Genomic DNA, 14,641 nt, shown 5'->3' on the forward strand with positions numbered 1-14,641 from the left:
CCTCCCTCTCTCCCTCTCTCTCCCTCTTCCTCTCTCTCTCCCTCTCTCTCCCTCTCTCCCTCTCCCTCCCTCTCTCCCTCTCTCTCCCTCTCCCTCTCTCTCTTTCTCCCTCTCTCTCCCTCTCCCTCTCTCTCTCTCCCCCTCTCTCTCCCTCCCCCCACTCCCCCGCAACCTCCCTTGCCATTCCCTTCATCATTCCCTCTTCTGCTCTATGAAATACCCACACCTGCCTCAGCGGCTGAAATTCCACGTAAAATCCTGAATTTTACCTGTTTGGGTTGATTGGGATTACAAGTTAACATAACTCAAAAGGAAGAAGCGATTTCATTTTCCTTAGACCTTAGAACATACTTGGTGTAATCACGTTCCACTACGATCAATAATAACACTAAAAGAGTAAGCACTCACAACTAGGGCGAATTCGGAATCCAGTTTCAGGGCCCTCGCTTAATCTGCCTGTGCTCATGACTCCATGTGCCCCAGCAGAGACCCTGCTGGGGCCATGGAGGCAGTTGTCAAGTGTCACCTAATCACTGAGCAGGGGGAGGGCCCTATGATTGGAGGACCTGGAACGTCTTGGGGTCCAGGGTGGAGGGGTTCAGTGGGATCACAGAGCTCCAGTATTGACGGGCACTTGGCCATTGCTCTCCGGGGCCTACGAGGTTCCCTGTGGCAGCCACAAGACCTCTAAGCCTTAATCAGCTCAAGCACTGCTTGCTCATTATGTTCACCCCAAGACCTGGGAGAAGGTCACAGCGCTTCCTTCTGTCACACTGCCCACTGGTGTGCGGACATGTCTAGTGGGACTTGTGGCTATGGTGGGTCTGGCTGGGCACTGATTGAGACCCCTGGAGTCTCCTTTCCTTCACATACCTCTCACAGAAATGGGGTCCAGGGTTAGAAGGCTTTGGCCTACAACTGCCTGGTACCCTCGGAAGTCCATGGCACTGCCCAGGTTCTGAGTCAAAGTGGCCGTGCTTTTCCCAAAGGCCAGAATGTGGCCCTGCCATCTGACTGTCTCCTTTCCTTTCTTCCAGGCTATTCAGCTTGACTCTGAAGAAACTTGTCATGCTCCGAGAGATGGACAAAGACCTCAATTCGGTGGTCATCGCAGTGAAACTGCAGGTGAGTGGGCACCATCGCCTCTCAGGGCCCGGGAGGGGGGTCACTTTTGCCTCTAGTTGAAGCCTTAGAAATAGTAACCAGGGGGCTGGAGAGATAGCATGGAGGTAAGGTGTTTGCCTTGCATGCAGAAGGTCGGTGGTTCGAATCCCGGCATCCCATATGGTCCCCTGTGCCTGCCAGAAGCGATTTCTGACCATAGAGCCAGGCAGGAGTAACCTGAGCACTGCCGGGTGTGACCCAGAAACCAAAAAAAAAAAAGAAAAAAAAGAAAGAAAGAAATAGTAACCAGGGAAAAAAAATTAGTAACCGGGGGAGGAATGAAGATGGTGGCTCCATGGACCCTGCATGTAGCAGGCTCAGCTTGACCCCCAGTTTCTTGAGTACCCAGCACTCCCAGGTGTGCCCCCAAAAGAAAGGACAATACTAGCAGTGCTGTTAGCGCCACTTTTCCAAGTAACACAGACCAGTTCTGCCCTTGAAGCCTTCGTTCCCACCAGCTTTGGGCCTTCCCGGCTCTGCCATGGGAATGATTCCTGCTGCCCAGGCATCTCTGACCAGCTGAGTTTGGAGATCAAGCTATACAGATACTAAAGTGTTCAGTGAATGGTTCCAAAAGAAAAGAAAAACAGGGTGGCCAAGGTCTTTGGGGTTTCCTGCAAAAGAAACTGGCAGATCTGATTTTCCATTTCGCCGTGTCTGATTTGCTGGGACATGTAGGTTCCAGATAATCCCCCCTTTATCCCTACACTTCACTCAGCATCCTGAAGGGGCTGGTCCATCACAGACATGGATTTCCTGGCTTTCTCCAAGCTGAACCTCAGAGAGATTAAGGGATTTGCTCGTGGCCACTAATCAGCAAACAGCAGAGCCAGGACCACCGTGGAAGACAGACGGTTTTTGAGTCTCTGCTCCACCTTCCTTCCCTGATGCCAGTGACACCCTCCAGAACTTCCTAAGACTTGGGTCTTGGTGCTCCATACTTGAGGACCAGACTATTTAGCTTTAGAATGCTGGTTTTAGAGGCCGTGCAGGCAAGGGCCCCAGTACCATGGGGAGGCCACTGTTCAAAATGTAATTAAGGGGCCGAAGAGATAGCGAAGCAGTAAGGCATTTGCCTTGTACACAGCCAATCCAGGACAGATGGTGTTTCGAATCCCAGAATCCCATATGATACCCCAAGCCTACCAGGGATGATTTCTGAGTGCAGAACCAGGAGGAACCCCTTGAACACTGCTGGGTGTGAACCAAAAACAATAAAAAATAAAAAATGTAATTAAAAAGAGGAGGGGCTGGGGGTTGAAGAGATAGCACAGCAGTAGGGCGTTTACCTTGCATGCAGCCGATCCAGGACAGACTGTGTTTCGAATCCCTGCATCCCTGTGCTTGCCAGGAGTGATTTCTGAGCACAGAGCCAGTAGTAACCCCTGAGTACCGCTGAGCATGAACCAAAAACAAAAACAAAAAAAAATTAAAGAAGAGAGGGGGCAGATTGTTAGTATAGTGGGGAAGGTTCATGCTTTGCATTTGGCCAACCTGGGTTTGATCCCCAGCATCCAGGTGGTCCCCAGAGCACTGCCAGGAGTGATTCTGAGCAAAGAGCCAAGTGTAACCCCTGAGCATAGTTGGGTGTGGCAAAAAAAAAAAAAAAAAAAAGAGCGAGCAAGCTGTGTAATTTAGTTCTTCACTGAAAAATAGTGATCTGTGTGATAACTGCCCACGAGGCAATATACTTACTTCCTGGCTAGTGACTGCTGTGTGATTTCATGCACTGACCACTGTCTCTTCCCTCCTCCGCCCGCACTAACCCTCTGACCCCTCACCAGTCACCATGCTGAGCCCGCAGGCCCCCACCCCAGCCCTGAGTCCCCAGATACAAGGCTGGAAGATCATTTTCCCTCAAACCCCAGGCCCCACCTGCTTCCTTTCTGACTCGATACTCTGTGTTGTGCTAAGTTCCTCCTGACCCGTGAAACCTTCCAGACACTCTGGGTCACACCAGCCTATGTGGGATGATGTGCCAGAAGGAGCTGTTGGGTGTCTGTCCCCCTTTCCCGGCTTTCCCCCAATTCTAGGTCACAGGAAGTGCCCCAGTTTTCAGGAATTGTTTCCTCTGTTTAAAAAGCCTTTGCTTTCCAAAGTTGGGGGGGGGGGGCGCTTGAGGCAACTTCGAAAAGTCTCTTTTCCCATCCCCACAGCTCAATTCCTCCGCCAAGAGAAATCTTTTCTTTTAGTTCCTGATTAAATATTTAACATACTGTAAAATTTTAAATTAGATCCAAAGACTCCAAGAAATTCTGAATTTTTTGTCTCTGTACTCCCTGGCAGCCAAAAGTAATTACAGATGTGATCACATTCATTTTTGCAGCCACTTATTTATTCATTTAATAAATATTTATCAAGGCTCTCCTGTGCCAAGTTTCAGGCACCACGGGGAGACAGTGAGGGGAGAGGCGGGCCGCAGGAAGACTTGCCATGCAGCAGAGCGAGGTTGGCAAACTTGGACCCGAGAATTATTTTATTTTATTTTATTTTATTTTATTTTGGTTTTTGGGTCATGCCCGGCAGCACTCAGGAGTTCCTCCTGGCTCTACGCTCAGAAATTGCTCCTGGCAGGCTCGAGGACCATATGGGATGCCGGAGTTCGAACCACCATCCTTTTGCATGCAAGGCAAATGCCCTCCCTCCATGCTATCTCTCTGGCCCTTGGACCCAAGATTTTTAAGGGATCTCGGAAGTGAGAATTTCTTTTGGGGGGCTTCTGCCCAACCTTGTGAAGAGGTCTGCAGGGAGCCCTGGAAACCATTTATTTGTGACCCAGGACCCTCACAGCTGGCTTTAGTTTCCTGAGTAGATGTGAAGGAAGTAGATGTGGTATTTGGGGGCACAGTGGAAATGACAGTTGGTGCCCACAGTGGCCTGGAGCAGGGATAGTGTCTGCTCATTGAAGGAGGCAAAGCAGTTCCTCAGCATCACACAAGACAATTGAGATGCTTTGGGGCCAATTAAAAATTGAGCTTTGAGGGGCCGGAGAGATAGCATGGAGGCATTTGCCTTGCATGCAGAGGGATGGTGGTTCAAATCCCGGCATTCCATATGGTTCTCTGAGTACTGCCGGGTGTGACCAAAACATAAAAAATTAAAAAAATAGAGCTTCGAAGTGAGAAATCCAATTTTTAGAAATGCTTGATTCAGCACGAGAGCCCCCTTCTCCTCCTGCTGCAATGTGGGATCCAGCACTTCTCCCAGAGGGAAGGAGACATGTCCCCAGAGGGTCTTGCCCAAGTTCGTGACCCTGGAGGAGTAGAAATGTCCCAAATTCATCTGATTGGTGAATGGTGGTCCAGCCTTACAATAAAATAATAGACAATATAAAATAATCCTGGGGCCAGGAGAGATAGTTCAGCAGGAAGGGCCTTTGCCTTTCACATGGCCTTGCACCCAGGGTTCATTCCTGGCACCCTAGAGGGCCCCCCAAACCCACTAGGACTAATTACTAAGAGTAATTCTTTTTTGGTTCTTGGGCCACACCCGTTTGACGCTCAGGGGTTACTCCTGACTATGCGCTCAGAAGTCGCTCCTGACTTGGGGGGACCATATGGGACGCCTGGGGATCTAACCTCGGTCTGTCCTACGCTAGCACTTGCAAGGTAGATACCTTACCTCTAGCGCCACCTTTCCGGCCCCTAGGAGTAATTTTTTTTCTTTTTATTTATTTATTTATTTGTTTTGGGGCCACACCCAGCGGTGCTCAGGGGTTTCTCCTGGCTGTCTGCTCAGAAATAGCTCCTGGCAGGCACGGGGGACCATATGGGACACCGGGATTCGAACCAACCACCTTTGGTCCTGGATCGGCTGCTTGCAAGGCAAACACTGCTGTGCTATCTCTCCGGGCCCTAGGAGTAATTCTTGAGTGCAGAATCGGGAGTAACCCCTGAGTATCGCCAGGTGTGGCCCCAAACAAAAACAAACAAAGCACTAGAAAACAGAAGATGGGTGGCAGGAGTTCCCAACATTCCTCACACCCTCTTGCTGTTCTGTCTCTCCCATCCCTTCCTGCCTCCAGGGATAGAACCCACACAGGCCAGGCCAGTACAGCCCAGCCCATAGCAGCACCTGGACCCCCCCCCCCCCCCCGCTGCTCTTTTTTAGTTTAGGGGAAGTTTTTTTAGAGCAAAAACACTAATCAGGAAGAAGAGGGCTTTAGGAGAAAGGTGACTGACTCTGCGTGTTGTGGGGTGAGGTGAAGTGTTATATCTAACCTGACCCCTGAAAGGCAACTGGTATGGTGGAGGGAACCCGAAGGCTCAGAGAAAGAGGGGGCTGAGATGAGTGAGAAGACTTGGGGCGTCTGGGGCAGAGAACTCCAGAGATGACTGTAGAAAGAGCTGGGAAGTGAATGATGGCTCCAGGACCCAGGCACATGCATGGACCTCAGGTTCCATCCAAGCTCTGAGCTGAGTATCCCCACCCCACCCCCCACCGGGTGTAACTCAGAAAGTGGGGCAGGGCCATCGCACAGCGGGAAGAGCGTTTGCCTGCTTGCAGCTGACCTGGGTTTGATACCCGGAACCTCACCAGAAGTGATTCCTGAGCACAGAACCAGAGTCAGCCGGTGCACCTCTGGGTGTGGCCCAACCATCTACACACCAAAAAATAAAAGCAGTTAACAATGATTTGCCCATGAAAACCCTCCTGTATGGGATCCTGCAAGTGGCCCAAGGTCCATCTCAGGCCAGCCCCGGCGGGAAACACTTAGACTAGAAAGCATGTCTGTCTGTACAGAACAGGTGTTTGCCAAAACACAGCATCTCTGGGCTGGAGCAATAGTATCGCAGATAAGGTGCTGACCTTGTGCAAGGATGGCCCAGGAACCCAGGGTCTGGTCCCGGCATCCCGTATTGTAACCCACAGACACCACTGAGAGTGCAGAACCAGGAGTAACTTCTGAGCAGTGCCAGATGTGACACACACACACACCCGAAACAAACAAACCTGCAAGGTCTCTCTTCAGATCTCTGACAAATGCTTTCCCGATCCCAGGGTTCAAAGAGGATTCTCCGCTCCAACGAGATCCTCCTTCCCGCAAGCGGACTGGTGGAAGCTGAGCTCCAGCTCACTTTCTCCCTCCAGGTAAGGATGTGGTTGAAGAAGGCTCAGCCGGATGAGCTGAATGCCGGCAGCCCAGAGGGAGAGGTCAGAGGACACCGGGCAGATCTGGGGTGTGGCCACAGCCCCCCTCTTTGCCCGGCCCTCTGTCAGGCTCAGCCCCATGTCCCTTCTGCCCCTTCTTCCTCCTCACTGTGCCCCTGTGCTGTAGGCTCAATCCACCCCTCTTTTGCATCCCTTACTGTGTCTCTGAGTATCCAGAGCTCCAAATGGAAGCACATCAAAGAAGCTTTGATAGCACAGCGGGGAGGGCACTTGCCTTGCAGCCAGCTGACACAGGTTCAATTCCCGGCATGCTCTGTGGTCCCATGAGCCCTGCCAAGAGTATTCCTAAGCACAAATCCAGGGGTGACCCCTGAGCATTACGAGAGAGAAAAAGCTCTTAATGAGGTGACAGTGAGAGGAGTCACTTTCGGAATGTGTAGAAGCCAGTTCCACCCAGTCCTGCCCTCCCAGCACTTTCTTCACATTCTCTCACTTCCCCTCACCCCACTGCCTCCTAAGATGGAGGGAGACATGGGGGGAGGGAGAGAGACAGAAGGGGCAGGGGGAGAAGAAAGAGGAGGGGAGATGCTGAGCAGACTGGACTCTGCTTTGCCCTGGCAGTACCCTCATTTCCTGAAGCGAGACGCCAACAGGCTGCAGATCATGCTGCAAAGGAGGAAGCGCTACAAGAACCGGACCATCCTGGGCTACAAGACTCTGGCCGTAGGGCTCATCAACATGGCTGAGGTGAGTGCAGCAGTTGGCTGGGGACATGGGGCTAATGGGCTTACGAACGTGCCTCAGTCCCATATTCTATTCTCATCACCTCCTAATCATCATCATTATATAATTTTAAACATGCCCTGTGATAGCACAGTGGGAAGGGCATTTGCCTTGCATGCAGCTGACCCAGATTTGATCCTCAGCATCTCATATGACCCCCTGGGCACCACCCAGGAGTAATCCCTAAGCGTGGCCTACAAACAACCAATTTTCGCACATGTCTGTCTATGGTTCAGGGCGAGTTTTGTGGTCATCATGAATGGAATGTTCAGGGGACCCTCCTCGTCTGTCCTGGGATGGGGCATGTGGAGTACAGCATGAGCAACCGTAGTCCCAGCCACTCCACATACTTTCAGCACCCCCTCATAGCACCTCTAAGCAACCCTCCTCCTTAGTGCACTGGCCTATGCTATTCGCTCGGATGCTGTCCTAGGTTAGCAGCACAGGCCTCGGGTTCTTGTGAGCGCCTCACCCTCGGGGTTCCCGTCAGGTGTGGCCATGCCCACAGGAGGACCTGGAGCTAGCTGGGAGCCAAAGATGGAGGCGAACATTTGTGTTGAGGTGGGGCGCTCTGCAAGCTTCCTCCTGAGAGGTCCCTTCCCTTGCAGGTGATGCAGCACCCAAACGAGGGCGCCCTGGTGCTGGGCCTGCATAGCAACGCCAAGGATGTGTCGGTGCCTGTGGCTGAGATCAAGATCTACTCTCTGTCCAGCCAGCCCATTGACCACGAGGGCATCAAGTCCAAGTTGTCAGGTACAGGGTGAAGGTGGGATTTTTAGAGGAAGCCCGTGAGGTCAGAGACCGAGAGGTAGAAGTCCCTGGTGAGATCAGTCTCTAGATTTAGAAGTCCCTGGTGAGGTCGGATCTCAGGCGAGTAGAACACAAACAAAGCATCCACCAGCCACTTAGGGAGAGTGATTGAGTTTATTGTAGGTGGGAAATGGATATTAGGGAAGGTGGGGGAGATGGTGTGGACTCTGTGTCAGCCAATTGAGTAGGAAGTGAGGGAGTAACAGGGTGTGTGCTTTTGTGTGTAAGGATGGCTGGGTAAGGGGATTAAGGAAAGCAGAGTGCCCCCTGGAGCAGACGGGCCAGCTCCTGAGCTGAGCCAGGGGTCCTGGCAGGCAAAGGTGTGCGTGTCCTCCCTTCCAGATCGGTCTCCGGATATCGACAACTACTCAGAGGAAGAGGAGGAGAGTTTCTCATCGGAGCAAGAGGGTAGCGATGATCCACTGCATGGACAGGTACCACCAATGGGCCCGCTGAAAGGGGTGTGGAGAGCTAGGCTAAACCCACAGCCCATTGCCAACCCCACTTCCTCCCCTCCCAGGACCTGTTCTACGAAGATGAGGATTTGCGCAAGGTCAAGAAGACCCGGAGGAAACTCACCTCTGCCTCTGCCATCACCAGGGTAAACCTGAGGCAAGGGGTCATTGGGGGGGAGCATCCCGACCCATAGAGCTGTCCAGGCCCCCTAAGCCCCTGCCTGGACCCAGGCTTGGGTTGCATTTGTGTCTGGGGGTACCACAGGGTACAGAGCATTGAATGGATTCAAGGTCCTGCCCAGCTGAACCCATAGCTTCTGACAGGGTCTCCCGATCCTTCTGGGTTCTCAGGAGCGCTGTGGCCGGGTTAGTGTGCCCACTCCAAGGTCAGCTCCGACTGCTCCGAGGCATGGAGGATCAGGAGTGCTAAAGAAGGACCCTCAGACTTCAGTATTCCCCAACATTCCTAAGGCCCCCACATAGGAGTGACCAGCACCCCAGGGAGCCTACCATCACTCATGTCCTCAAGGCTGACGTCCCATCTCTCCCCGGGGCCCACAACAGTCACTTTCAGGGCTCTGGCCTGCGGAAGCCTCTGTGGTTGCTGCCTGGTTGTGTCCCTGACCTGTGCCCACAGACAGGCCCGAGTGCTCCCCTGCAGGGCCCCCTGCGTTTCTGGTATCGCCTCTTCCTCTACCTCCCCAAGGCTGCAGCCACTGTTAGTGTTCCTGGGACTGCCCAGCACCAGCCCCAAGAGAACACTAGTGCTCTGGGTGCCTTGTCCCACCCGCCATTCTCAGGAGTCACAGGACTCTGGGTTCTCAGCTTCAAGTGAGCTGGCACCTTCAGAAGCCCTTCCCAGGCCCAGCTCCGTCTCAGCTGTGCAGGAAGAAAGTCTCTGGGACCCTGCCCAGAGGTGGGGACAGAGATAAGGCAGGGCCTGCCCCTCCCCCACACACACAGGCATGTTTGTGGAAGAGGTGTCAGCCTGAGGGGAACACTGAGGGGGTTTCCTAAAAGGGGTACAGTGCAGCAGGAAGAGCCCGTGCCAGCCTCACAAGGACCAGACTGTCAGCTGCCAGCAGCAGTACACCAAGCCCACAGCACCTGTCCGCTATCCGCTGCCTTCCTCAGTGGTGGGATCGCCTTCCCCTCCTCATCCCCCCATACCCCCGTGTTTCAGCACTGTTGGCCCTGACAAAAGCCCAGTTTGCTTCTCCCCACAGCAACCCAACATCAAGCAGAAGTTTGTGGCCCTCCTGAAGCGATTCAAGGTGTCTGATGAGGTACGGCCTGTCCTGGGGTGAATGTGCTGAGGGTCTGCTAGAGTCCAGCCCAGAGGCCTAGGGCCGCTGGAAATGCCTCAGTCTTGGACACATTTTGAGAGTTACTGTTTTAAGGTCACACCAGCAGTGCTCAGAGCTTACTCCTGGCTCTGTGATCACCCTGCACGGATCAGACCTGGGTTGACCAGCTGCACTGCCCACTGTGCTGTGGCTCTGGCCCCTGGTCTTGGAGACTGGGCACCAGTCAAGCCATTCCCGATCAGTGACACACCTCTGGTGTAGGTGAGGAACAGCTAGGTCCACTCATCATTGGAACATGTTCCCTTCACCTTCTGAGGAGCTGAGGGAGGTCATGGCCTTGTGGTCCATTTGGGGGGGACCAGATGTGGCCTCAGGAGAGAAGTGCCTCTACCGCCTTCTCCCAGCTTCTGCCCTCCGTGGTTGAGGAACAGGAGACGGCAATTGTGGCAGGAGACGGTCTTGTCCCTCCCTGGCAGGAGCAGAAGCCAAACTCTCCTCACAGGTTGGAGTGGGGAGGACACTCACCCTACATGTACACGCACTAGAGCCATCTGACCAGGTTCAATCCCCAGCATCCCATATAGTCCCAAGTCCACCAGGAGTGACTCCTAAGCACAGAGCCAGGAGTAAGCCCTGACATCACCGCGTGTGGCCCAAAAGACAAAAAACAAAAACGAATACATCCTTATAGGCCTTTGTTGTTTCGATGAGGCCTGATCCACAGGAGGCCACTGTCAGGCCCAGCTTATCCACAAAGCCTCACCAGCCCCTGCCCTTGGGTCCAGCCCTGGAGCAGACTTGGAGACGCCACATGAGGGTCCCCAGGGGCTCCTACACAGACCTCAGGGTCCTTCCACCTGTCGTGTGGGTGCCAGGGTTTGTGCTCCCCACAGGTGGGCTTTGGATTGGAGCACGTATCCCGAGAGCAGATCCGGGAGGTGGAGGAGGACCTGGATGAGCTGTACGACAGTCTGGAGATGTACAACCCCAGTGACAGCGGTCCTGAGATGGAAGAGACAGAGAGCATCCTCAGCACACCAAAGCCCAAGCTCAAGTAAGCACCCCGCCCCTGCCCAGGCCCCTGGAACTGTGCTGTGGTCCTTTGCCCCAGACCTGGTGCTGATGGGCCAGCTCCTGCCCTGACTTGGCTCTGCTTCCTGCTTCCCTGCTCAGGCCCTTCTTCGAGGGGATGTCGCAGTCCAGCTCGCAGACAGAAATCGGCAGCCTCAACAGCAAGGGCAGCCTCGGCAAGGACACCACCAGCCCCGTGAGCCACGCAGGGCAGGCCGGGCTGGGGACTAGCAGGGTTGGGGTGGGCGAACATGCATTGGAGCCTCCACGGAGCAGGCTCAATTCTCTCTTCCACTTCAGTCGCCCAAACGGCAGAGTTCTTCAAGGGCTGGTTGCAGCCTGTCAGGGCTGCCTCATCACCCCAAGTATCTGGCCTATGTCTGCGACTGTGGTCTCAGGTTGCTTGTGTCTGCATCAGGCAAGAGGGGGCTCAGGGGCACAAGACAGCACCCACATACACACACAGTCTAGTTAGAAAACAGGATTTAGACTTTATTTGCTTGCTTGTTTGGAGTTTTGGCCACACCCAACAGTGCTCAGGTATTACTCCTGGCAGACTCAGGGGACCATATATGCCAGGATTGATCCTGGGTCGGCAGTGTGCTAGGCAAACACCCTCCCTTTGGGTTTTATTCTTGAAGGGGCTGCGCTCTTCGAGAATGTGGAATTGGTGGGCAGGAGGCAAGAGATATCCATAGCCCTCTGCTCCTAGCCTCCCTCGCTCTGACTTCCTACAGGGCAGGCCTGGCCTCAGCCAAGGGTCCTGGACATCAGACAGGAGGAGCCGACACCGGACCTCGGGGCAGGTCCTGCTGAGAAAGTCCAGTTTCTTTTTCCCCTGAAATCCCAAATCTGCCTATTCATACAGAAACCCCCACCGCATCCCCCCTGCTGGTGACCTCACTGGGTTAGAATGATGGGAAAGGAAAGAGGCTGGGCCACGCCATCCTCCAGCTGCCTGGTCGCCTGCTGCCACCAGGGGGCACTGTCTTCCACCTTATCTGGGCTCAGGTACAACCTGCACCCACCTGGCTCAAATCCCCAAAATCCTGCTGCCACGTGAGGAAGAGAGGGTGAAGGCCACTCACTGCCCACCTCAGAGCAGCCCCAGTATTCAGGACCCTGCCTGCTCACAGCCACTTGCCAGCCCAGCCATAGTCCAGACAGGAGGGCCAAGGCCTGTTAGGGTGTCTGGCACCTTTGAGCTGCCACAGTTCCTCCCAGGGACTTTTCGGTGGGCCTACCCAGGGTCTACAGCCACTAGGTCCCGCTGACACTACTAACTGGAGATGGAGCGGTAACTGCTAGACAGAAACCTGAAGCATGCCCAGAAGGACTGAGTGCTGGGCTCAGCTCAGCTGACTCCAGTCTCTGGGCTCATGGAATCCAGAAAGTCATCGAGTCTGAGTCTCGCAGGCCTAGCTTCTGGGGTTGAATGTGAGTGAGGGGACCCCGTGGTGAGATTCTCCAGTGTGGGAGGCTGGAACCCGCCCCTAGCACCTCAGACAGACAAGCAGCAAGTTACCAGGCATGGTATTAACAGGTGCTGGGCCCAAGAGAGGCCTGCAGGCAAGTACCTGCCTTGCGTAAGCCCTACCCAGGTTCCATCCCCCGGGTCCTCTGCAGTCCTCAGATCTCCACCCGGGGTGGATGGTCCCTGCCTGCAGAGCACAGCCAGGTGGCAGGGTTGGGGTGAGGTGGGTGGGGGCTGTGGCTCGGAGATAAAGCGATAAACCCGTGAGGTCCCATGTTCTATCCCTAGTTCCATTCCTTGATAAATAATAAAAAAAAAACTGGTGTTCTAAATGTGAGAGCACGTAGCCTGGAGGCAGATTGCCAAGTCCATCTCGAGTCCAGCCTTCCACGGCTGTGATTGGGGGCACTCACCCCATTCTCTCTCCCTGCCCGCCAAGTATCCGGAAGGCGGATGCTGAGCATGGCCCGAGTGGCTTCTGCCGCTTCTGCTGAGGCCCCTGGGGGCTGCTCCCCATGGGACTCCCAAGATCCATCCTGTCTGGTGCCTTTCCCGTGAGCTCCCTTGGCCCCATTTCAGACTCTGTCGCGTCTGCTCCCTGTGGGGGTATTTTCTATTTTGAAGAGCCCCATATGCCAGGGTGTGGGTGTGGAACTTTGAAACCCTTCCATCGAAAGGGTCTATGGGAGCCCGGTGGAGGGAGACCCAGCCGGGTTCCATCCCTTCCGGGTCTCCGCAGGCAATAGGCCCCTATCGGCACAACCTCCATCCTCTCGCCTCCGTGTTTCCTCGTGTGGCCATTATGTTCTGTCAAGTCTTCCTTTTTGCTCACACCTCACCCCGAGTGCTCAAGGCTGTAATGGATTGTTAGAAACAAGAGGGATTTTTCTGCTGTGAGTGATTGCAGCGGCTAAGCCTAGGCTGCAAGGTGGCACCCGGATTTAGAACTGCTCTGGGTAACAATAGCCCTGCCACCCCCGCTGCTGCTCTTTCTCCGGCATTGGAAGGAGAGTGGGACTGGTTAACCCTCTCCTGCCCACCACGGGCACATGGAGGATTGTGTCCACCCTCAGACATGGCCTGTAGTTAACCCCACCCCTCCCCTGGGCACAGTGCAGGATTCCTGGGTCTAGGGTAGAGGAGAGAAACCTGGGAGTGGCTGGAGCGTGTGGAAGGGTCAGGAAGTAGGCCTGGGGAGGTCCCTCCAGTCCTGCAGAAGCAGCGCCCCACCACCTCCTGCTTTCCAGTGAGGGAACATCATTGCCCCCCTTCATTCATGCATTCAGCACATTTGATTCATTTGCTGTTCTGGATTCCAAATGCAGTGAAGTCACCTGCCCCTGGGCTGTGCAAGACACTCCCAAGTGTAGACTCAGCTCACACTGGCCTTTGGTTTTTTTTATGGGGGAAGGCCAGTGGTGCTCAGGACTTACTCCTGGCTCTGCTCTCAGGGATCATTCTTGTGGTACTCAGGGCCATTGATGACGCTGTGAATAGAACTGGGGTCAAGCCTTGTGGGTAAAACCAGTGAGCGAATGTTAGGCTCATCTTACAGATTTAGAGCAAGGGTTTGGTTTGGTTTGGTTTGGATTTTGAGCAGGGCTCAGGGCTTACTCCCGACTGCACTGAGAAATCATTCTTGGCAGTGTTCAAGGGAATATGGGATGCCCAGGAAAGAACCCAGGTCCACCGTGTGCAAGGCAAATATCCTCCCTGCTGTGCTGTCGCTCTGGCCTCAGGGCAGGGTTCTTGAGCCAGGATGATTTGCCCCTCAGACCTTTTGGCAGCCTCTGGAGATGTGTTTGGTTGTCCCATGTTGGGGAAGGCTGCTGGCATCTGGAGATAAAACCAGGGGTGCCATCTGACTCCTCACCTCTCAGTTCTGCCCCCCACCGTAGTCCAACTTCCCTAGCCCCCTTGTCAGTGATGCTGAGACAGGAGGAGCCCAAGTGCGTGTCTCACCCACCTGGGCTATGCCCTGAGCACCTTAGCCTGGTCTCCGAGGACTGGACTGGAGGGAACAGAAGGAAGTTGAGGGTCCAACCAGAGAAATTCACTGGTCCCGCTCCTGGCTGCCATTCGTCTCTGCCCAGCAGCAGCAGCAGCAGCAGCAGCAGCAGCAGCAATGTCAGCGCACAGGAAAAATCCGTGTCCACCTGGACAAAGGGAATGTTTCACAGGCACGAGCACACCGTGAGACTGCGGGGCGGAAGGGAGGGGAATAAGCCAGACTAAACAGCTCAAAGCTGGATGTCTTCTTGGTGTATTTTGAGGGGGGGTTTTCTCCATGTTTCTAGTGAGCAACAAGCAGTCAGGCTACCGCATATGTCGTTTGTCTGAGAAACAGCCCTGAGCTGCTAGATCTGCCCTTTCTCCTCAGCAGTTTCCGGTGAGCTGAGGGTGGGTTCCCATGGGCTCAAGACCACCAGACCAGACCAGACCTCTGGTCCAGACTTCAGGGCACT

General features: G+C 54.3%; 1 protein-coding gene across 1 annotated transcript in view; it reads left to right on the forward strand.

Annotated features, from left to right (window-relative positions):
* The window catches only part of PACS1 (phosphofurin acidic cluster sorting protein 1), a 106,590-nt gene that overhangs the window by 83,854 nt on the left and 8,095 nt on the right, over positions 1-14,641 (forward strand). The window contains 9 exon segments of the mRNA XM_049780152.1: positions 1,038-1,125; positions 6,166-6,255; positions 6,898-7,023; positions 7,668-7,812; positions 8,212-8,303; positions 8,390-8,470; positions 9,551-9,610; positions 10,525-10,685; positions 10,805-10,898. Of these exon segments, the coding sequence (XP_049636109.1) occupies positions 1,038-1,125; positions 6,166-6,255; positions 6,898-7,023; positions 7,668-7,812; positions 8,212-8,303; positions 8,390-8,470; positions 9,551-9,610; positions 10,525-10,685; positions 10,805-10,898 (937 nt within the window).

The sequence above is a fragment of the Suncus etruscus genome, chromosome 9 (genome assembly GCF_024139225.1).
Source record: "Suncus etruscus isolate mSunEtr1 chromosome 9, mSunEtr1.pri.cur, whole genome shotgun sequence".
In the NCBI taxonomy this organism is placed as follows: Eukaryota; Metazoa; Chordata; class Mammalia; order Eulipotyphla; family Soricidae; genus Suncus; species Suncus etruscus.